The following is a 23,462-nucleotide window of genomic DNA, read 5'->3' on the forward strand; positions in this document are numbered from 1 at the left end:
GTGAGTGCAATCCTATTGGCTTAAACATTGTGTCTGTGACTTCTCTTAATTCATATGACATCAGGATGGCTGTTTAAGCAAATGTTCTCTAGTTGATAAACTGCAAAAAAGCTGCAGTGGACAGTTGGCTTTGTGAGTGGTGCCTGGTAGATTTAGACGTGATTTTTTTTTCTTGTGCTTCTCTCAGCTTTGTCTGCAGGTCGAGTTTAATCTATTGGCGGGGCCAGATCCAACCCATAGGCCCGAATTTGCCCACCCCTGGTAAACGTGGAGTTTAAATACTAAGTGCGGCACCCGATGTTTAATTTGCTTTATTTAAAAAAGAAAAGAAAATAATGACTGTTAACATTGGTATGATAGTTCATGTATTTATGCCCAGTATTCAAATCAATATTTTTTTACTGGATGAAAGTTTTTTTATACCACTAGGAGGCACTAAATATTACACTCTGTGTGCCTTTTAAAATATATGCTCTCGCGCTCTCTCTCTCTGTTTATCTCTGTCACTCTCAGTTTTGATCTGTCCCTCTCTCCTACAGTTTCTCTCTCTGTTTGATTCTCTCTCTCAATTCTCTTTCGCTCTGTTTGATTTTCTCTCCCTTTCTCTCAATTCTCTCTCTCTCAGTTTCACACTCTCTCTCGCTCAGTTTCACTCTCTCACTCTGCGCTCTCCCTCTCTGTTTTACTCCGTATAAGTACAAAATTGATAGTGTCCTGAATTAATTGTGCAAAATAGCAGCAAGATCATTTGTAAAATGTTTATCTGACAGTACAGAAGTTCTTTGGGGAAAAATATTTATAAAGTACAGTAATTTTATACGTCAAATGCTTGAGCCTGTAAAAAGGGTTTGTTCTTTGGTTTCAATGTATAATAGAGTATCTAATAAATAAATAAATACGTTTTCTACAGATTCTTTTTGTAATGCAACCCCGCGAAATAACAGGGTTTTGAGTGTGTGAGTATTTTGCCAGAGTAACTCACCAGTTCTTTGAGCTCCCGTTGTCGGTCACAGAGCTGCTCGTACATGCGAATGCCCACCTGGGTGCTCTCCAGGGTGGAGATGATCTGCAGCTGGGTGTCCTTGTTCTCGATAATGTTGTACTCTAACATCAGACATAAAATCTGCCCACAAACGATGATATCATTAAGTAGAGTGCGGACCGCCATGGTTCGACCATGCATCGGAAATTCACTTAAAACCATAAGGCACAAAATTGAATTTAATTGTGTATATAGTGTTAACAGAGCTGGTTTGACATAGTTGGTAGTGAATAGATTCTATAAACACTGTGACATGTTTCATTATTGCACAACACCCCACTTTGACAAGGGCTAGCACTGATTATTGCAAAGTGCTGAAATGACCTAGATGCCATGATAAATAGAAGGAAGTGGTTTTGTCACCAGGAATATGGTACAAGTACTTCTTTGGAGGGCCTCTGAATCTGCCCCGATTTCACTTAAAAGCTCCCTAATTGAATTTGTGAAACATTGTATTTGGCATTTAAAAAAGGCTGGGAACATTTGCATAATGGCTCTCAGAGGCTCACAGACAGATGAGGAAGGTTAGGCAGTGTTCTACAATGGATCAATCAACTTCCGCTAATTTTACATTATCATTAAGTTGAGATTTTTGGGAGGTTGAAACTGTACTTTCAAGTGAATTACAAAAATTGATTTGCTTTGGACTGGAACACAATTTGAAGCGTTCAAATCAGTTTCATGACTGACTGATGACATCCTTAAGAGGGCGCATGTGTAAAGCACTCTACTGAAAGATTTCAATTACATTGTTTAACCGGAACCATTTATACTAAAACACAAATTAGATTTTTTAAAAGATCTCTTATTACTCAAAGAACTCAAAGTTTAGGTGCACGTTATATGCAAAGTTTTACGGTAGCATATTACCGTATTTGTGAAATGATTGAGCACTGAAAAAATATCGTTAACCACAATTGAAAAACATTGGATGCAAGGAGAATCAAGCCCGGCTCCCGGTAGTGAAGGAGCCGAATTCTAACCACGAACCATCCTAACCGCCTCATGCCGCCCCTCATGTGTAATGGTAAAAATGCCACCCTGGGAGGTTATCTGCCTCGCCCGTGCCTTAAACAGCCACTGTACACCAACATTTGTTTTTTAAAGTACCTAATACCTCAAGTATGGAAGTCAAGGTATTTTAGGATAAGCTTACCAAGCATATTTTGACTTCACCTTTATACAGGAAAAACAAAATAAAAAATAAATGCTCAAGGATGTTTGTTACAAACCTAGCAGGAAAATATTTTAAATTTTGGAATTGCCTGAATGTCTAATCACGTATATAACACTGTAAGTTACGGTAGTTTTGAGACATGAACATTTTTTAAAAGTAGATTTTTTTCTGTATTCCATTTCAGATTGCTGATTGTGGTTTATTATTGCAACAATACCAATTTGACTTTGTCCTTGCAAAGTGAGAGTTTGAAATTCTTTATCCGCACTTTAAGTCATCACACAAAATCACAAAAAAGGACAAGAAATTATATTTTTTTGACTACCGTAAATTCCGGACTAGGAGCCTCTTCATGGTCAAATTCAAGAACTTTTTAAGGACTTTCCAAGCAAATTTTCCAGTTTCTCCAATACATTAAGAGAAGACATGATACATTAATATATTGCTGATAAAAATAATTATTTATTAATTGTCGTTATTATTATTATTATTATTATTGTTCCCACCAACACAAACAATGTATCTAAGGTGAGTGCAAGCCAAAGAAAATTAATTCTTTTAAAGCTTAATTTTCTTATTTTGATGACAATCGAGAAAAATAGCAACAATTTCAAGCATTTACAACCACTTGACCCAAAATTCAAAGACTTTTCAAACCTTGAAAAACTAATATTTATGCATTTTCAAGGATTTTAAGCACCCATACTGACCCTGAAAAACAAACACACACCGAGGTGACTAAAACATTCTCAAAAAAGAACTGTACTAGACATTTCCCCTTTGATTTTTTTTGAATGTAAAAGATGGCCGTGAATGATTTTATTTTATGGCTGTTTAAGCCAAACGTCTAAAATTCGGTGACTCTTTAACAAACACAAAGTCGACTTTCTTCCTTAAATTTGCGCATGCAGATTTTAATCAAGTGCACTCTGTAGTCCTGAATTTACGGTATTTAACAGAAAAAAAGCAATGCCATACCTCCACCATTGTCTGATTCCCACGCAAGGCCAAAAGCATGCAGGGGCCAAGCTTGTTTTCAGCCAAAGAGAAGAGAAACTTCTTCGTCTTATAACAGGAGCCCATCAGGATATGAACCTGGAATACACAAAGCGTAAGAGAGAGGTGGCTGTTATAACGATGACAACCAAGTAAAGTTACGTGTTTCATTGACAATATTTTTCACCTACCATACTGGCAAAAAGTTCTCCGTCATCATCACAGGCCACGCCTCCAGGACTATAGAGCTGAAACCAGCCATCCTTTCCTGAACGCACGCTAAGTAGGCAGGAATGAACCTTACAAGTACAAAGAAATGGTTAAGAACTGTTCCCTGGGTCGACACTGGTATAAACAATCTCACCTCTTGCCTTGGGTCCTCAGCAAACCTCTGAATCACATATTTCAGTTCCCTATTTGAACAGTTACAAATTATCAAGCAGGTAAACCAAAATTGAAATCTGATCACGTCGCATACGATACTTACTTTGTGAACTTGGCATGCGCGAGGGCCCTGCAAAACAGGAGAAATGACACATCATTTTCAATTGTTAAGTATTTAAAATTGTTTAGTTCATTTATTATTTGAGTTTTTTAGCTGAACCTTTAACCATAGTATGTGACCGTTGATGACAAGGATCTTTCCCATTCATCTTGGAGGAATAGCTCAACATGATGCCACAGGGCGGGGTTCTACTGACTATGACGTCGCTCCTTCCTTGTGAAAAAAAATATTTATATGGAATGCCATCTGTAAAAGGGCAGCACAGCGGCGCGGTGGTTGGCGCGTGAGCGGCACAGTTCTGAGGTCATGGGTTCAAATCCAACTACCAACCTTACTATGAGGAGTTTGCATGTTCTCCCCGTGCTTGCGTGGGTTTTTCCGGGGACTCCGGTTTCTTCCCACATTCCAAAAACATGCATGCCAGGTTAATTGGCCGGTCTAAATTGTCCCTAGGTGTGAATGAGCGAGCTAATTGTCTGTCCCTGTGTGCCCTGCGACTGGCTGGCAACCAGTTCAGGGTGTCCCCTGCCCACTGCCCAAAGATGGCTGGGATGGGCTCTGGCACCCGCGCGACCCTACTGAGGATAAGTAATAATGGATGGATGGCTAAGATTTTAAAACGTCCTTTATTGTATTCCTTGTGACTCTTAACAAGTTTTACAATCCTACAGTAAGCATTTCAATAAAACGCAAAAATCATAGAAACTGGAAATTGAGCTTGCAGTTGTCGTTGCAAGTAAAGTCAAGTCATGTTTAATTGTAAAGCCCTAAATCACAAAGAGTCTCAAAGGGCTGCACAGACCACAGATTATTGCAGTAAGACATCTTGCAATCAAATGTGACCTAAGCAAAATAGTCAAGGGGTTTCCCAATCCCCAATTTTTACAGTATTTTGTTTACTTATCTGCACAATAATGCCGATCCTCATTTGAACTAGGGTGAGTGACCATTAAAATAAAAACATGACATGATAGGTTTGTCAGCGTGCATTTGAACATTCTACCTTTACTTGAGTGAAAGTCAAATAAAGATCCTTTAAACTTTTTTTTAGTGTATACCTCTAAATGCAATACAAAAATCAAGTTGCTGAATTGCTTAAATAAAGCTTGAGAACAATTAAACAGTGTTCAATGATAACATAGAACTTTCCCATTTTGGGAAGGTTTGTAATAAAATCTTTAGTGGAACTTGATTTAACTGTCATTCCATCTGGGGCTTTCTGGCTTAATTACCAGGTCCAAAGGAATAAGAACTTAAAAATAAAATTCCTACATAATAATCTGAGCGTGAGAAGCCGATACCAAGGAAAACCTGGCCAAAAGTTTTGAGTTTTGAGGCTGTGACTTTGAGCTATGTTGCTAGCTAGGGGCTAAAACACCACTGTTTCAAAATATTTGATTGATAAGTGAAGGTGAAGCCGACACAGAAAATGTAAGTACGATCTGCATAGTGCTTGGTATTAACCCGGGGGCCACAAACCTCTTTGAAGCGAAAAGCTACTTTTTGGTTAAGGATTAGTTGTTTGTTTGTTTGTTTGTACATGATTCAATTGTTTGTTTGTTTGTACATGATTCAAATTGAATCTTTTCTTCCGGCGCCGTCACGAATGGCAGCCACTCCAGCAGCTCCCGTGTTATTTTCGATTGTTCTCGATTGTTCTCAGCTCAGGGATGCTGCTGGAAATGTGAATTTCCCTTCGGGGATGAACAAAGTATCTATCTATCTATCTATCTATCTATCTAGTGCAAAGGGCAAACAGTTTCAAACACAAACATAAATTAACAAGTTATCATGTTGATTACTATGCTATTACAATGCAGAAATACTGTATTCATTGGTGTATAACATGCACCCCCAATTATTTATTTAAAATCGCATAAAATTTTGTTTGACTTTTTCTCTGCTTGAACTAAGCCTACAAAGTGACAAACGTTATTTAATACGTGCAACCTTAATTCAAATCATTTATTGAAAACACAAACACAATGGTTGGTTGGTTGGTTGGTTGGTTGGTTGGTTGGTTGGATCCCTTAACCACTAGGGTCGTGGGGGCACCATAAAAGTGGTCGGCGGCGCCCTCTGTTGGCTGCGGCTGCATCGGCTCGCTACAACGGGTCAGGTGTAATCGACATTTCGTTCTGTGTACATTGTTACACAGAATGACAATACAAGGAAATTATTATTATTATTATTTCCTGTGGTGTGTCTTGGGCAAGTATAGCCTGGTGGCACCCATCCCTCTCCAGGCCAACATATGTTTCCGGTTGAAAACCAGGGACTTTCCACGTGTCAGGTGAATGAGCTAACCACTAAACTACACAATACAGACATATAATTTACAATGTTGTTTAATGTTCCATAAGTCCGATTCATCAGGGATACATCTTGCATAGTTCGGCATGCTTTTGTGCATTCATATATTTCAGGACGACTTTCTAGTTCTTTCGTTGTCTAACATTTGTCTCTGGTACAGTGAATAAAAATAGTGTGATAAGATCATATCTAATACACATTACGCACTACACAGATATTTTAATCCCTTAAAAGACTGTTGATAAACAAATACGTGTCTGTACAAAGTCACCAGTCACTGAAACATGTCATGTCACATATCATTGGAAAGTTTAAACTCTTGGGATTCAAGATATGATGATACCGTTTCAAAATGTACTCATCACAGAAACATCACAACCAGTCTGAAACAAGATACCCGAAAACTATAAAGCCGTGAGTCCCCAACCAATATGTCCCCAGGGAATTTCGCTGATAAGTTGATATTCTGCAAAGAAGCACCCTCCAGTGAATCCAACCGTGTTAAATATTACACGATAATGCCAACAGATAAAAATAATCTGCCTAAAAGCATTTCTGAATTGTTGGATGTTTCTTTTTGTAATAATTTCGTTTTGCCATATAATTTCAGTTCACAAATAAACAGACTCGTAAAATTATTTTCAATATGGCCGTTAGCCTTTGATATTTTGATTGGCACCACTCCCGGCACTTATTTTAACGGTCAACAGCCCGCATTAGCCAATAATGGCTTGTTTGATGAGACTGAAATTGCCTCCAAATATCTTTAGCCAGTAGTAACCGATTCAAATGAAGACCGACACATTTGTTAGCCAAGGAAATCTGAAAAGAACGATACGCAGATATTCACTGTGTATTCAATTTGGACTCCAAAATCAAAGTGCGCAATGCCACTCGTGACTGATTTTTACGCACCATTGTTACGCGCAAGTGTGAACAATCATTGACTGAATTCTGGAAGGAGAAGTCAAACATTTACACCCTTTTTCAAAATGTCTAGAAAATGGGCAAAGTAAAATACACAGTCGCAAAACTAAGTGCTCCTAACTGGTCATCTCCAAATGGCCACTATTGGAGATGCCTACACTTACCAATAGAGAAATGTGTCAAATACAATGTTTGTCTGTTTAGATTGTGATCAAATTTAACATGGTAAGGTAAGGCATTAAGCTATCGTCTCACCTGTTTTCCAGCTAAGATGCCCATGCTAAACTCATCTGCAGGCATTTCATAGCGAAAAAAAAAACTGAATACGAATCTTCAATTTATGTGTGTTCCAACTCAGATTACTCAATACTAGTAGCACTTGCAGTGATTATTTCAGATTGGGAGAAATTTGAGAGTGTTACCTTTCAAAAGAGACCAAAACAGTCCATATTCTTATAAACGTTTCACGAATAGCATTCAATTGACTTTGGGTACGTCTTGGATTGCGGTTTTAGGCTAATTTCAAAAGGGAACGTAAAGGGGTTAAAGGTAGTGTCTGTAACTTCAAAATAATCTACTTGCTGACGCCATCTTCTGGCTGAAATCATCATTGCAGCCTCTGTCAAGGTGCTTGGGTGCTTGTGTGGCACATGTACATACGTGTCTCCTTTAGATGTACTCGAAGAATCTATTCTTTATTTTTTATCTTTTTGGGGGCTTTGGGTTGGCATTTGGAATGTATTTGAAACAGTCCTTTTCTTACTTTCACCATTTTTATCCTAGAATAAAAGAAAACGTCAAGCGTGCACATGAGATAACTCTCACTAGATTATTGCACTCTGTGGCCAGAACATCGAAGATAAAACTAAGATAAAAACAGATAAGTGCTGTGAAAAAAATATACAGAAAGGCTCTTTGAAATCAGTTGGGCATCGTTAAGACATACTTAAAAGAGAAAATATTTAATTATCAACTTTTGAATGACAAGTCAAACCACGGTTCCCACCTTTAAAACAAACGCACCACTTCAAAAGCTGAATTTACTCTGGGAAAACTCAATACCCTACTCCCCACCTAAAAACATTTTTTTTTCTGATCCATGCATTTCACATAGGTCACCCTTTTGTGCCTTCAAAATGGTGAATTTCTCAATTTTTTAAATTTTTTAATTTCTTGCATCTTAACTCTAAATGCCGCGAGTTATTCTCAAAAACTGCTGTGAACATTGACAAATGTAACATCACACAGAGTGACTCAGTTAAAAATTTAGGTGTCATATTTGACCCTGATCTGTCCTTTCAAACACATGTGAAGAAAATTACTAAAACCGCTTTCTTCCATCTTCGTAACATTGCTAAAATTCGTCCTATACTGTCTCAGTCGGATGAGGAGATTATAATTCACGCGTTTGTTACCTCCTGTCTCGATTACTGTAATGCACTACTCTCCGGTCTTCTGAAGTCCAGAATCAAGAGTCTTCAGCTGGTACAAAATGCCGCAGCGAGGCTTTTAACTAGGACAAAAAAGTCCGATCACATCACGCCGATTTTGGCTAACCTGCATTGGCTACCTGTTAGCCTAAAATGTGATTTCAAGGTTCTCTTAGTATTATACAAAATCATACATGGACTTGCTCCCTCATATCTTTCAGATCTGATTTCCCCCTATGTTCCGGTCCGAAGCCTTTGTTCTGAGAGCGCCGGTCTTCTGGTGATCCCAAGAGCCAAGAAGTGTTCCTCTGGTTCAAGAGCGTTCTCCAACCGGGCACCGGTGCTGTGGAATGCTCTTCCCCCGGAGATCTGATCTGCAACCTCAGTGGAAATGTTTAAATCTAAGCTTAAGACTCACTTCTACGCTATAGCATATGAATAACCTATACTTTTTGTGGACAATATCTCTGTATTATTTGTGATTGCAGCATCCTTTGCTGTCTGGTAATCCTGGAAGGGGGATACCACATGTGCGGTCCCTTCTCAAGGTTTCTTCATTTTCCTCATGTTGAGCTTTTTTTGAGTTTTTCCTTGCCCTCATGTTGGTTCCAGATCAGGGGATGGTGTAATAATAGTCTGAAAAAAAATAGTCTGTGTAATAACCTGTGAAGCCCTTTGAGACTCTTTGTGATTAAGGGCTATACAAATAAAAATGACTTGACTTTACTTGACTCCTAGAGGTGAGAGATTTCCATGCCAGAGAATAGCCTAAACACAAAAAAAAAATTCACTGTGACCCTTCTCAAGTGAGCTGCTTTCACCGGTCCAAGGGCTACTCTTCTTAGGGGCTACTTAGTGCCCACGGGCACCATTTTGGAGACCCATGGTATAAACAAGACTTGTTTGTAGCAACCATGTGTGCTTGTCTAATTACATCCTCAGCTTGAGGGAGTATTTTCGTCATTCCCAATGACGCCTCAACTAAATTACAGGGCAACAGTGGTAAACGTAAAATACACGTGAGTCGAAATGATGCCGACAACAAGTGGCTCCATCTCTACCACATAATGAACCTCTCAAGAGCTGCTTCCAGAATTGGCTAGGGGCAGCTTTAAGCACATTACTGTTAAACGGACTCCTTGGGGAACAAAGCATGGATTTTCCAGTTCATATCCACTGGGATTGATGTGGGTGGTTGAGGGAGTTCAACCTACGTCAGCATACATATGCCCAAATAAACCCATGTTTTCAGTGTGATTAGGTCGTAGTTATGTAGTGTATCACTGTATCGACTGCCTCAATTTCTACAGTATGCAATTCACATCCAATTCCACGGAAGGTTCAGCTAATGTCAATGATCTGATGGTAACAAAAAAATACACTATGACGCCTTGTTAAATTGTTAGTCGCCGAAGTGTCAGTTTTAATACAAGTGTTCAGTCAACTCACTCTTTTGGAAAAGGGATGGGCTGCAACAGGCTGGCCAACGCAGGCCTCCAGTCGTCATAATCCGACCTGACACAGAAAAAGGCAGTCAGTCATTAAAGGAATACAGATAAAGAGGGTTGAACACTGAATAAGTACAACGTCAAGGACAAAAGGTGTGGTTGAACACGAGTCGCTGGGATGACGCAAGACTGCTGTGCTGATTTAAGCGAAGGCTGATCACATTACAAGGAGACAAGTAACACCAAGTTCCCTTTAGTTAACAAATGGTGAAGCTTCATTTGAGGCCACGTAAGAGCTCCACTTTCGCAATTACAGTTCACGCTGTCTGACCCATTTTCACTCACTTGCTTCATCCATACCAATATCACCTTTATGTGAAAAGGAGCAATTCTGTGTGATAGATAGATAGATAGATAGATACTTTATTCATCCCCGAAGGGAAATTCACATTTCCAGCAGCATCCCTATTAAACAAATATCAATCTCAAATCAAATCAATGTTCTAAGACCGACTGATGAAACTATAATTTCCTCTAACGTCTTTTTCTAATGAATTAACAAAACAAAAAAAACTGAAACGCTGTGTTTGTGAAACACTTAACAGATTACAAAACATCAACATAATAGACAAAAATAAAATTTGACCAGTTATAGTTACAACCTCAGCCATGTGCTCCCCTTATTAATGATTGCGTTTATTAAGCGACAATAAACCTTGCAAACACAACGCAGCACCTATTTACTCACAGCAAGACAGACTACCGATACGTAGAATAAAAACAATTTTATTTACCAAATAAATGCTGCATCAAGGATAACATTTGCTAGTGTACCACAATCTGTGATGACATTGTTATTTCCTGCCAGTGACAGAGATGATCCGGATTAGAGACTAAATGTGCAAGACAAGATCGGTCTAACAAAGAGTGCTGAAATATTGAGTCACCATCTGCCACACTAAAACATACGATAAGCCAACACTACTTGTTATATTCTAATTGTTTATGAGCGTATATTTTATTATGTAGTAGTAGCAATACTCCATCACTTTGTCATGGGCGCAAAGGATAGGAGAGCTCACAATCAGTCACATGGCTAATCATGTGTACAGGCTGTTTTAATTGCACGGATTCTGAATTTCAGTCAGTGCAGTACAGTAGGGCAGCACGGCAACGCAGTGGTTAGCGCATGTGCGGCACAGTTCTGAGGTCATGAGATCGAACCTTCCTGTGTAAAGTTTGCATGTTCTTCGCTTTTTGGCTAGTCCAAATTGTCCCTAGGTGTGAATAAGCGAGTGAGTTGTCTGTGTGCCCTGCGACTGGCTGGCAACCAGTTCAGGGTGTCCCCTGCCCTCTGCCCGAAGATGGCTGGGATGGGCTCCAGCACCCCCGCCACCCCTACTGAGGATAAGCGGTGCAGAAAATGGATGAATGGATGGACAGTACAGTAGATGTTTTGAAAATGTTTTTGTTGCAATCTTGCGTATACGATAATGGTAATTAATATTGACTGCTGCACTAGTTGATTAAGATCGACAACTGCGGACACGGTCTGCAAACGAGTGTCTTAGCGCAATTTATTACTTTTCTGTACTGGACATTTCCCCACTGATCATGCCAAGGTCATGATCTTGCTCCATAAATCTCATTCATCACTGATTAGATGAAGAGGTGTTTGGCGATCATATTTTTACCCACACTTCATTGAATTTCTTCACTTTGACATTCTGAGCAGATATCACATCGCATAGTCACCGCTTTGTTGAAATTTTTGGGTTCCCGTGGTCTGCACCAATTCTAAGCTGGCTGCAAGGCACCGGCTGAGGCGACATTCCGGGGACGCGCTTTCGAACGGGGAGCACCGGGAACCGCGGCTGAGGCCCAGCGTGCATCTGAAGTCACCACACCCTTGTGACCAACTGCCTCACGAGAAAAAGGAAAATATGCCGCATTGTATTTTAAGCCGGAGTGTTTAACCCTGGATGACCTAGGAACATTTTTTTTTCTTTTAAAAATTATGTCCCGTGGGTTTTCCAGTATTAAAATGTAGAAAAAAAAGTAGCAGCTTGTGGTCCAGAATTTATGGAAATCCGATCCAGTGTTTGTTTCATTATGTCATACAGGACAGATTCTATAGCATTGCAAGATGTAAAGAACAGGATTCGTTTAACTCTTTCATGGGAAAATGCAACCACATTTTAAGGACCTTTAAAGCCATTTTTCCAATTTCTCAAGGACCGTTATAGAATGAAATCTGATGTGAAGAATGTATTTTATATTTATCAAAACATACACATTTTAGATCTTGAGAAAAACGCAAATATATTTGTGTGTACGGCCAAATGTGTGTAAATATTTTTGAAACCAATCCCTCTCATTACAGGGGTTAGGTCTTTTTATTACAATTTGCCACTGGGAAACGTGGCTATCATTTTTTTGCATAGGCTATAATAAATGTTAATGATTGATACATAATACTTGCAGTAATACAGATTTCATAGTGCCCTGTATATGTAGCATGCGCCTGTCCTCAATGTCATACAAACTAATGCCAACTGCACTTAATCACAAGGAAATAAATTCAATGGCGAAGCAAAGGCACCAGAGAGCAGTGTCGGCGTCGTTTTTAAGCAGACTTGCAGTAAAGCGTGGCAACCATTATAAAGAATCTATAACTTTTCAATCCTTGTAAAGACAACATTAAAATTTAAGCCTTTTCAAGGATTTCGAGCTCTCGTACCAACCCTGGAAAAACAATGAACTGATCAGTTAAGCTGCACATGTGTTTTGCAGCATTCACCAAAGTCAGTGTAGGACTCACAGCATCTTGAGGATGAGAGCGAAGCAACGGAGCACCCGGTCCGCCTGCGCTGGGAGCTTGATGGAGAGAGTGTTGACAGCCGGACTGACAAGCAGGCAGTCAATGAGGTTGGGTTCGTCGTGTTCGGACTTGCGCTTCGTGTTGGCCGTGTTGTTGTTGCGTTCCAACTCCACCAAGATCTCGCTTGAGTTGACGACAGACGGTGGAGGGGAAAGGGGCAGACTCGGTGTTGGGGAGCATTTGGGGATTGGCGGCAGAGGGTTTTGGGCTGCTGGGGTAGGTGGCTGAGGAGGAGCCTGGTTGGAAGAGAGGGGGAGCAGGGTGGTCAGTGGCATCGGGGGCTCTGGGCGCAGCAGGCGGAGAGGCATGGGGGGCTTTCGCTCATTCTGCTGCTGGCACCCGTTTCGGATTTCCTTCAAACTTGGGGAGTTATCGCGACTGTGGGGAAAAAAGGACAAATGATCGAGATAACCCTCAAACAGTGGAAATATTCAGATGTAAAAAACAACAATCTCAATGTGATCTGTTCCCTAAAAAAGTTAATTTGTCTTCTTAGTTTGTTTTCCATATTTATTTCAAAGGAGGCTCTAGGACAAGAAGTAATGTGACATGGGGAGATATATTTGTTCAGTCTAGTTAGACATTCTCATTGACATGACCCTTATTGTACAGTTCATTGATTTTACCTAATTTAAATGTGTGTTGCATCTTTTGAGATGTGAATGTGAAGTTGAAAGTTAAAAATTTTCTCTATTAAGAATGTGTTAAAAATGCACAACTGAGTTCAAATAACTCTTGTGCTTTATTTTCCACTCTGTTTTTCTTAGAATTATCAGAGCTGTTTGGGGCATAACACATTAAGTTTGAAAAAATGGGGGTTAGGAGCATGCTGGAATGTGTCATCGTGCTCGTCCCAGTGTTTTTTTTGTTAGTTTTTATTTGTAACCGTAGCATGAAAATGGAAAAAGTAACAAGAGGCCCTCTTCAACTAAAGCCCAAAGAGTAAAAAGTTCCAAATTCCGTTCGGCTCCTTTAAATTATTGTATATTTATTTGAAATACATATAAGAGCAATATAAGAACGCTTATTGGACTACAGAAGAAAGCTATTAGGATTGTGCATAACACCGGGTATTAAGAACATACAACCACTTTTTAAAATCTAACATGTTCAAACTTGAAGATGCTATAATGGTAGGAGAGCCATTTTGGACCGCACTTTTCTCTTTTTACCCTTGTTGTCTATGGCCGATTTGTTGAAAACTGCCAACTGCGTGGCTTGTGATAATGCACTTTGGCCGTAAACTACGCCAGCTGAGTAGAGAAAGGAAAGCAGAAGACCGTTGCAAGAAGGTTAAAATCGTACCAGCTTTTCCTTGAAATGTAATATTTATACTACACAGTTTACAGCATTGGAAACTGTTCAAAGTGTTTGTTTTATGTTTACCCTCCCACAGAAAACATTTAAAAAATAAAAATTCCATCCCCCATTTTTTCAGTTTGTAAACATTTTTGTAAAAGCGGCAAGGAGACGCTCCGGAACCCTAAAGAGCCGCATGCAGTCCCTAAGCTGCGGGTTGCTCACTCCCGAACCTAACAGGAATCCATAACTTCAAGGTCCAATATTCTCGTACAACATTAAAAAGCTATTGTGCCACCAAAAAAGGTATTGATTTATGGAATGATTTACAGTAAAGGGAAAAAAACTGAATCACATCAATTCAAACAATTGTTATAACAGTAAACACACTCAAGAGGATTTATATAGTTTCTTTGGGTATTGTACTTTAAAGGAGTCGCCTGCGCTATAATTGTAAGTTTGAAATATTTCTTTTTCAAATTTCACTCTTGTGAGGTAAGATTCTGTTCTTTTTGTTTTGATTTTGGAGATTTCCCTGCAATGAAAAAATGGATTAGAGATAGGCACTTAAAAGTTTCAGCCTACTCCCTTTGGGCACATTTTTTTGTACTATCTGTATTGTACATCTGTTTTTGTGCAAATATTTTGTTGTTTGTTGTTGTTGATTAGTGGTTGATGTTTTAACAAAAAACAAACGAATAATAAACAAAAAACAAACGAACACATGGCATCATCACCCACAACCACCATCTGCTTTTGTCGTTGTGCCTTTAGTCCCATTGTCTGTAGGATTCTAAAGATATGGTTTTGTTGGTAAATATCTTTGATGAATTTAAATGAAATTGTAAGTTTTTCGGGGATTTTTTAATGCTTATGGTGTGCTGTCAGACTCTTTTTTGGTATAGCTTGGATGATAATCTAAACTCAGAAAGAGTTAAGCTACTGCTAAATTGTGTAACAGACACAGACACACAAAGAGAGCTGAACAGGATGAGCCAATGGAGCCTTGGGAGCGGGTATCAACAATACAGTAGCTTGGAGAGTTGGAGTTTCCGAAACTCTGTGTTATCCTCTGGGGTTGATGATGTTGGCAACGGCAACCTACATGACGGTGATTGCACGCTTTACAACATGTTATAAATGTATTTTTGTCAACATTGTCTCATGGAACATAGATAAATGACAGCTCTCAAAGACAAGTGAGACGTCCATAACCGTCTGAGAAGTCTTTGGTCAGTTCAGATGCATTGAACTTGGGATTTGGCTTTAAAAAAGAATGGAATTTAAAACACACAAAATAACTTTACCACTTGTGTACATACTTTGGAGATGTCTACAAAGTATATTTTCTGCATGATGGGGCCGTGACAAGGTGGCACCCCATATGTCCATAACCGGTCGATTCTTCAAACCGAGAAAATTAGTGTTCACTTCAATTAATTTCCGAAGTATTTAAGGGGCAGTGTGTGTTTTTTCCCACTGGATGTTTTTGTATTTGTCATGCAGCTGAAAACGAGTGCTACAAATCACAAAGAATCAGAAACCACAGAGACTGAAAGAGAACAAACCGCATCATTTAATGTAATTGTTTTACCCAACATTTCACAATGTTTTTTAAGGGTACCCATAGCAACAAGATGGCGGACAAGCATATCAGCTCCCTCTCAGCGAGCCTCATGTTGTGTAAAATAAATGCAAATTTCTTAACCTATGAGTATTTAAAAACATGCATGTTTATATGAAAGATCCTGTGTTTTTTCTTACTTTTTAAACAATATTGGTTATTTAACGATTTCCTTTGGTCACTTATACCTAATTGGTGTGCCTGCATTATATCTGATCTCTTAATCATGGCCCACTCGTTATTCTGTACAAGAGGTCAGATATCCAGCCTGACACAACCCGGCCCGCGGGTATAAAAGCCCAACCAGCCTGAGTTCAACCGATTTACTTGTTTTGAGGGACGAGCCTAAAGTAATTCCGAATTTTCACATTTTATTTGTGAGTAGCAAGAGGGATTTTGGCAATCTCTTAAAACAACTGCCCACGCCCTCCCCTGCCGAGCCCCTGCCTTTTGTGTCCGACAGTGCCGCCGAATGTCGCCGAATTTTTCTTGTGAGGAAGGATAATTTTGGCCGTCACCGTCAAATTTTGGCCCAAGATCTAACCTCGATTCTGTACACATATCAGTATGTCAACCTCTTTTCATGTTTTGTTCCGTTAGAGCTTGTTGGTGTTGAAACATTATGTAGTTCGTCTATCGACGAGTAAGTATCTTTCCCGTGTTGTCTTTATTTGTGCTTTGTTCAGTTAGAACCAGTCAGTATTCAAACATATCCCGTGTTGTCTTTCATGTTTCGTTAATGTAGAGCTAGTTTGTGTTCCAACATTGTGTGTCTTCTTTCTTTCCTGATTTGTTCATTTGAATCTAGTTGGTGTTTTATCATTATGTAGAAGAGATGCTGTTTTGGAGTAGCTTCTTTATTTTCTAACTCAGAAGATCATAGTCAACCAGGGGTCTTAAACCTTTTTCAAGCGGGGAACTAATTTATGTTACTAATTAGCGCATTTCTAAAACAACAACTTATCATGTTATTACTAATTATTGGAAGAAGGGTTAAATAGACTCAGTCAAACACAAAACAATCATCATCCTACAAAATCACAATGAGCTACCTTCAGAATCGGTCCGCGGAATACTTAGCTGTCCTTTGGGGGCAACCTATTGCCCGCAGGCACCATGTTGGAGAGCCCTCTAGTAAATTATGTTGTTCTGTTTATGTACAATATCTGGTACCCATTTCGTTACTTTAAATAAATCCTTCTCAAAAATCATATTTTCTATCTACATCTATGGGATTCTCTTCTTCTGCCACGCACTAACATGATAAAGTGGCTAGTTCGGTGGTTGAGTGTCTAAATGTCAAATTACTATTCAGAGCCATCGGAAAGTTTGGCAGCCTTGTTAAACCTATCGCCTCCTGTAGATGAAATTGCTTATCCACAATTTAATAAATCACTTAATTAAAGGTGAAATTATTAAGAGTCCTGTGGGTTTATACACACCCAAATACATTTTTGTCAAGAGCAGCTATAAAAATGCCTTTTACGAATGTATGAGTTGCAGTCTTTTGTAATGCTGACTTTCAGGATCCACAGATTTGAGAAGGTCAGAAGACGGATATGTAAAAAGTGAAAAAAGCAAGGCAACTTTAACCTTGCAGCGCAAAATAGATGAAAAGTGTTCGTGAACCGAGGGTGCACATCAGACTAACCTGTTAATGAATTCCTCATAACAGGAATAAATGGCAGCAAGGCATACTGCAACCAGATTTGGCAGGACACGAGGGTGAGGGCACTGCCCTGTTGGCCCATGCATGCTGCAACGCATTGTAGATGAGGCACAAAGTCAGATGAACTCAGTTTAAACCGTGTTGATTTGAAAATGCATAGTGCCAGGGTAAAAACAATCACCGATCAATGTGAAAAAGTGTTAAAAGTAGCAATTTACCAAAGCTTTACTGTAAAGAAAACCTTCAAAAAACTGTTGCGCCATTGTAATATAATTGTGCTTTTTAAAATGTTCTCATTTTAATGGGAATACAAATTAAAAAACATACAATTTTTGTATACTGGGTGCTCTGGATCAAAAAGAAAAAAACATATTTTAAATGAGCATACTTTTCTAATATGGCAGATCATTCTGCTGTTTTAAAGCAGTTAATGGTCTTATTTTGCTGAAAATAAGTAATAAAACATAAAAAAGCAATTACGGTAAAATGCTTTTCTTAAATGGTAGTTATTAAGAAATTGTAAAATGAGGAAAAAATATGTTCTAAATGTATCATTTGTTTGAAGAATTGTTTTAAATAACAAATGGAAAAATAATACATAAAGAAGCAAAATTATCTTCCACAAGAAAGCTAATATTTAAAAAGAAGACATTTATTTTTAGTCAAATAAGTAAACTAACATGGATATTTAACTAAGATAATTATTCTTAATTTTAAAATATAATGTTCGAACAGTAGATTATTCATATGGTAAATTAGACACCGTGTGATAAGTTTATTCTGTTATTTTGATTATAATGCAATCATAAGTTTAAACTTTAGACACTCAAAATAAAAAAAGAAGACATCAATGGATTTTGAACTTGAAAATGAAAAGCCTTCAGATAAGACTTTGTAACCTGCAGATCCACCCTAAATGGTGTGGGATTCAAAGAACAGCAACTTGATTGGCTGATAGCGACATTTATTTAATAGTCAAAACAACAAACAATATCGCACAACAGTCAAAATAATAAAATATCCTTTGCAGATGTCCAATATTAAAAGCAGAATAAAGGTATCAACACCGTTTTTTAAATCATGTAGCTGATCTTTGGTGTTCCAAACCATTTAGGGCAGATGTGCTTTTGTAACCTCAATTTTATTTATTAAGAAAAAAATACAAAAAAAAAAAAACTGGTTCAGGAAGGGCCTTGAACAGGTTAGAATGTCTTATCTGAAGGCTCGCTCCCCTGTTCTCCTTGCAGGTTGAAAATCCATAGATGGATTCTCTTCTTATTTTATGTCTATTAAACTTTAAACTTTTCATTTGTGTTAAGTCAACCTGGCCCAGAATTTATAAGTATCAGTCTAAAATACATTTATTGGAATCCACTGAAACGATAAATGTCTTACCTATGGACAAACTTCTTGACAACTTCCATTCCAGCATTCAGTTCATTAAGGGCCAAAATGTACTCCTGAGTGAAGAGGCGCAAGCGAGGGCACTTTCCAAAATCCTGCAAAAGGCGCAACAAAAGGCATGACTAGTCCAATTGAAGACAGCACATGACATCCTCGAGGGGGTCAAGAGAAATCACATCACTCTTACTGGTAGCTTCATTTCTCACCATATTGTGTTTGAGGATTCTCTGGACCACAGGAGTGAACACTTCTATAACCACCATGGAGCGTGGTCGTTCCCGACAATGCTACAAAAAGTCAAGTTGGTTCCATTTAATTTAGATAGTACGGGTTATCTCTACTGAATTCGCATATTGTCAACTGTCTTTTTCAAATGCTGTAAATGCTCACCTTACAGAAGAATTCACAAAGATCTGGAGGTGGGTGGTTGTTTTCCAGGAGAGGTGCTATTGCCTGGAAACGGACAGACATCCGAAAAATAAAAAACACAACTGAAAACAATATCCCACCAAAATGGTGTATTAAAAGAAAGAAAATGTTACAGTAAGAGCTTGGGCGGCGTAAGAAATTAGTATACACTTGACTGACCAGAAAACAAGGATGAAATGAATACAACAACCAATATTCCACCTGGATGAAGTCAATGAATTAAAATCGAAATTTTTTAATAATCTGGAAAAATATGACAACCAGCTCATTGGCATTTCCGTTTTACCAAGGTACCCTGAATGTACCATTAACAGGAGGATGTTAGGACCAAAACAATGTCATTTGAGCTTTATGCTGACACCCCATTTGTTTCTACTTCACGAATTTTGCCTATCAAGGGTTCTTTTGGGAATGTAACACCCAGGAAAAACAAGTATTTAGATGTAGCTTTTTTTTCACTGTACGTTACCGCTCCTTGAAGAAAGTGTTGTTTTTGGGTAATAGATTTTTGCACTTTATTTTATTGAATCTCAATCCAATTATATTTTGAGTGAATGATAGAAGATTGCGATTATTTTTTTCCTTTGAAATACATGCAACCCACTTCCCCTAAAATAGAAACTAAAGCCTACTGAATAATACCAGCTTTTTTCATTTGATCTTCATGCTATGAGGATTTTCATATACAGGAAATTATAATTTGTGCCTGTTGAAAATTAAAGATTACTGATGGAGCAAGAAAACTTACCACTAATTTATGTATTTGATCATATTGGAATATATTCGTATAGTTTTCAGTAGGTTCAATTAGGTTCACTAGACTATAAGCGTAATTACAAAAATGTTTAACATTTGATCAGTCCAGCCCTAGGTTTGTAGCCAAATTTTTAATTTGGCCCCTTGACTAGTTGACACCACTGATTTATACAGAAGAGCATTAATATACACACATGCAATAAATAAAACACAATAATAACATGATAAATCATCACGGATCAAAAACATTAAGCTCTAAGAAAAAAAAACAGCTATTAGAGCAACCCAAAGTGTATGTTTGTATTCATTATTTCTTGTCAATGTCTTAACTTTTGTTACATTTGTGCTGAAGTGGAATGCAAAATGAAATACAACTAAAAATTGAAAAATCTCTTACCACAATGACGTTCTCATGATCCTGTGCACTGAGATTCGAGTTCTGTGGGCAGAAAGAACAACACATATTTTTATATATGAATTTATATATATGAATTGTATGAATAAAAAGGACAGAAAGAAAGACAAAATAAACATAAGATTTAGGTGGAATGAGAGTAGTGACTGGGCCTGGCCAACACCTGATCGATTCTACTTGTGAAAAATGCAAATACAACACAAGGAAGACCAGAGAATAAAGGCAACATCACAATGATGCACGAAGGACTGTTAAATATCAAAAGACCAGGGGAATATCAAGTAATGTACCTTACCGCATTTATTAGTGTATAAAGCACACTCGTGTATAACGCCCACCCCTACTTTTTGATTAAAAATAGGTATAAGCCAAGAGTTATTTTCCTCGTTGTGCTTTTTTGCATGTATTTATATATTTCAGGACGACTTTCTGTTTTCTCCATTCTCTAACATTAGTCTCTGGTACAGTGAATAAAATAGTTTGATAAAGAGATAAAATGGAATATATTTTCTTATGTCATCTATATCAGTGGTGGTCTAGTTGTTAGGATTAGTGGTTTCAACACCACGATCCATGTTCGGATTCCAGTTGCACCCAATATTTTGAGATTGTGGTCAGCGATATTTTTTGATTGATTATTCATTGCTCAAACACGGTGATATACTGTAAAACCTTGCGTACAGTGTGCACCCAATCCTTAATTTCTTTTCAAGGTAAGAAAAATATACGGTACTTAATAACACATACCGGCTTGTGTAGCGTAATATACCAGCAACAGTTATGAAATCACAATACATACTGTATAGTGCAACTTAACTGTTCGAAATGGCAACTGTTGCTATCCATAGCCAATAAATTTTGGACTGAATTTAGGTTTAAATTTGCATCAAGCAGCTTTACCTCTCACACACTAAGTAAAAATGCTATATTTTATTAAAAATGCATCAAATTGATCCTTGAATGAATTTGATTGAACATTTGGAAGCTGTTTCGACTCTTAACAGTAGTTAAGGAAAATATGAAAGTATCAAAGATAGAAGAAGAAGGGATTTTGTGTGTGTCTAAATTCATACCTCAGCCAGCAAAGTGGAGATGATATGTAGAGGGGCCTGATGGATGGACTCGTCCTGCAGTGGTGATGTCAAAGCCATGTCCACAAGTGCTCTGATCTCTTTCAGCACCACGTCCCAGCGGCTTGGGTTGTTCAACACCTTGCGGTATTTGTAAATCTTTTTCTAAATAGGAAATAAGTTACTCCAATTAAACTGTTTCACGATTCAGAAATTTTCGATTTTTAAAATGGCAAATCACATAAATAATTTGATTTATTGGAAACCACAGTATTTTATTTTTGTATCTTATACGTGGGCATTCCTTTTCACAAGGTTATTGCTTAAATATTAGTTAAACGAAGCACTAACACTCATAAAGTTGGTACTAATTTCCCTTTACCATTTTGATTGGCTCATGAATGGGTATCTTTACATGCCGGAAATAGTCCGATTTTATGTAAAGACATGTCAATGTTTACCCCATTCCTATCACGGTCTTTGTCTGACTGCTGCTATTGTCCAATTGAACTTTTTGGGTTAGTTCTTTCATTTTAGGTTACTTGTGCATATGTACCCATTTGACTGCTCCATCTACCGTTGCACGTTACTGCATCCAGGATATCTTTTTCTTTTTTCTTCATTGATGCGGCAAAGAACTGTGAACTTGTAATACAGAAGCGTTTAGTACATGCTAACTCCGGCTACCAAGTAAAACAAGGCTCAGGTGTATTTGTTAATTTCTCCAGTAAATGTCCATTTGATTTTCTGTCGTTTAATGTAAACTGTTAAATGCAGAAATGAAATATATTTAATCAAGAACGTTGCTCGTGCTTTACCCCTTCCAGTTCGATCGCTTGAGAACCCCTTGTATGCAGGGTTGTTCGTTTGTCCCTAGTCATATTAAGGATTCGTACAGATTGGTGCAAAACCCCACATTTTGACCCCAGTCAGACTACTCCCTGCATGTAAACGTATGCCATCACATATTTGCAATGGCACAAAACAGGTGATGTTTTTTAGGATGTTTTGCTTTTAAATGATTTGTGTTCATAATGATTCTTGTCGTGTATATTTTTGTATAATTAACTGAAGGGCGGGAATCTATTTTGAGTGCATTTTCTTTTATACATAGGCACATCCACCTCAGTAGTAATGAAATAAAAAAATACTACTCTGTGAACAACTAACGCTTTACCACACAACAGGAAAAGTTATTTTAGTTTATTTTTGCACATTTATTTTGAAGGAAACGTTCGGACAGGAAATGCCTTCACATAGGGACCCATATGGGTGCAGTATTTAAATGTTCTCATTTGAACTCATTGCACCGTCACTTATCAACAGTCATGTGCTTCTGTTCTTTGTCTCCAAGTTTCCCAATATATATTTTTGTTGATTGAAATTTTGTTTGTATTTCATTGACTTTTCTAATTACATTGTGGATTTTGTCAAACGCTTGTGGTATGATGTGAGACTCACTGTATTTTCATTGTATGTTTCAGTTTTACTCTGTTTTGGAACAAAGAGGAGTTTGGATTCTAATCTTGAATCAGCACTTTTTTCTAAGTGTGGAGTTAAGTACTGATAAAACTATGTATCACATAGACAAGGAGAGCAGGAATACTATTACTACTGCTATTACTTAAAACATTAACATATATAATTTTAGAAATAATAAGTTTTAGTGAATGCTCTTAAATGACCAAATATGTGTCCTTTAATGTCTTAAAATAATCTCATTTAAATTTCAAAATTTCCCGGCTCTCTGTCTATTTAACATACAAAAATATTGAAAGAACATAAAAAGTATCAAACAGGACCTGTAGAGGCTGACTGGAAAAAAGAAATCCAAACACAGAATTGCACTACCGATCATGTAAAGTACTACTTAAAGGGGAATTAGTAATATAACAAAGTGCAAATTTTATTTTAAGTGCCACAGCAAATTCACTTTGCACTATCAATATGAAACCAAAACATGTGCTTACCTTCCACTGTAAGGAGTGAAACCACTGGTCCCTTAAGTAGCTGTTTGCAGCCTGCAGGACCAAACATAAACAAAACATGAAATGACATTGTAACATTTGTCCAGAGG

General features: G+C 37.9%; 1 protein-coding gene across 3 annotated transcripts in view; it reads right to left on the bottom strand.

The window, feature by feature from the left end:
• cmip (c-Maf inducing protein) overlaps positions 1–23,462 on the bottom strand; it is a 61,161-nt gene that overhangs the window by 14,060 nt on the left and 23,639 nt on the right. For all 3 annotated transcript variants that reach the window (XM_088339743.1, XM_088339744.1, XM_088339742.1), the window contains 14 exons: positions 23,356–23,406; positions 21,389–21,550; positions 20,298–20,339; positions 19,106–19,168; positions 18,922–19,002; positions 18,707–18,810; positions 17,294–17,398; positions 12,660–13,097; positions 9,840–9,905; positions 3,703–3,729; positions 3,580–3,628; positions 3,407–3,514; positions 3,198–3,314; positions 983–1,123 (listed from right to left, as the gene is read on the bottom strand). In XM_088339743.1, the coding sequence (XP_088195869.1) occupies positions 983–1,123; positions 3,198–3,314; positions 3,407–3,514; positions 3,580–3,628; positions 3,703–3,729; positions 9,840–9,905; positions 12,660–13,097; positions 17,294–17,398; positions 18,707–18,810; positions 18,922–19,002; positions 19,106–19,168; positions 20,298–20,339; positions 21,389–21,550; positions 23,356–23,406 (1,554 nt within the window). The remainder of the gene's footprint in view (positions 1–982; positions 1,124–3,197; positions 3,315–3,406; positions 3,515–3,579; positions 3,629–3,702; positions 3,730–9,839; positions 9,906–12,659; positions 13,098–17,293; positions 17,399–18,706; positions 18,811–18,921; positions 19,003–19,105; positions 19,169–20,297; positions 20,340–21,388; positions 21,551–23,355; positions 23,407–23,462) is intronic.

The sequence above is a fragment of the Urocampus carinirostris genome, chromosome 7 (assembly GCF_059441175.1).
Source record: "Urocampus carinirostris isolate Australia breed hairy pipefish chromosome 7, RoL_Ucar_1.0, whole genome shotgun sequence".
NCBI classification, from domain to species: domain Eukaryota; kingdom Metazoa; phylum Chordata; class Actinopteri; order Syngnathiformes; family Syngnathidae; genus Urocampus; species Urocampus carinirostris.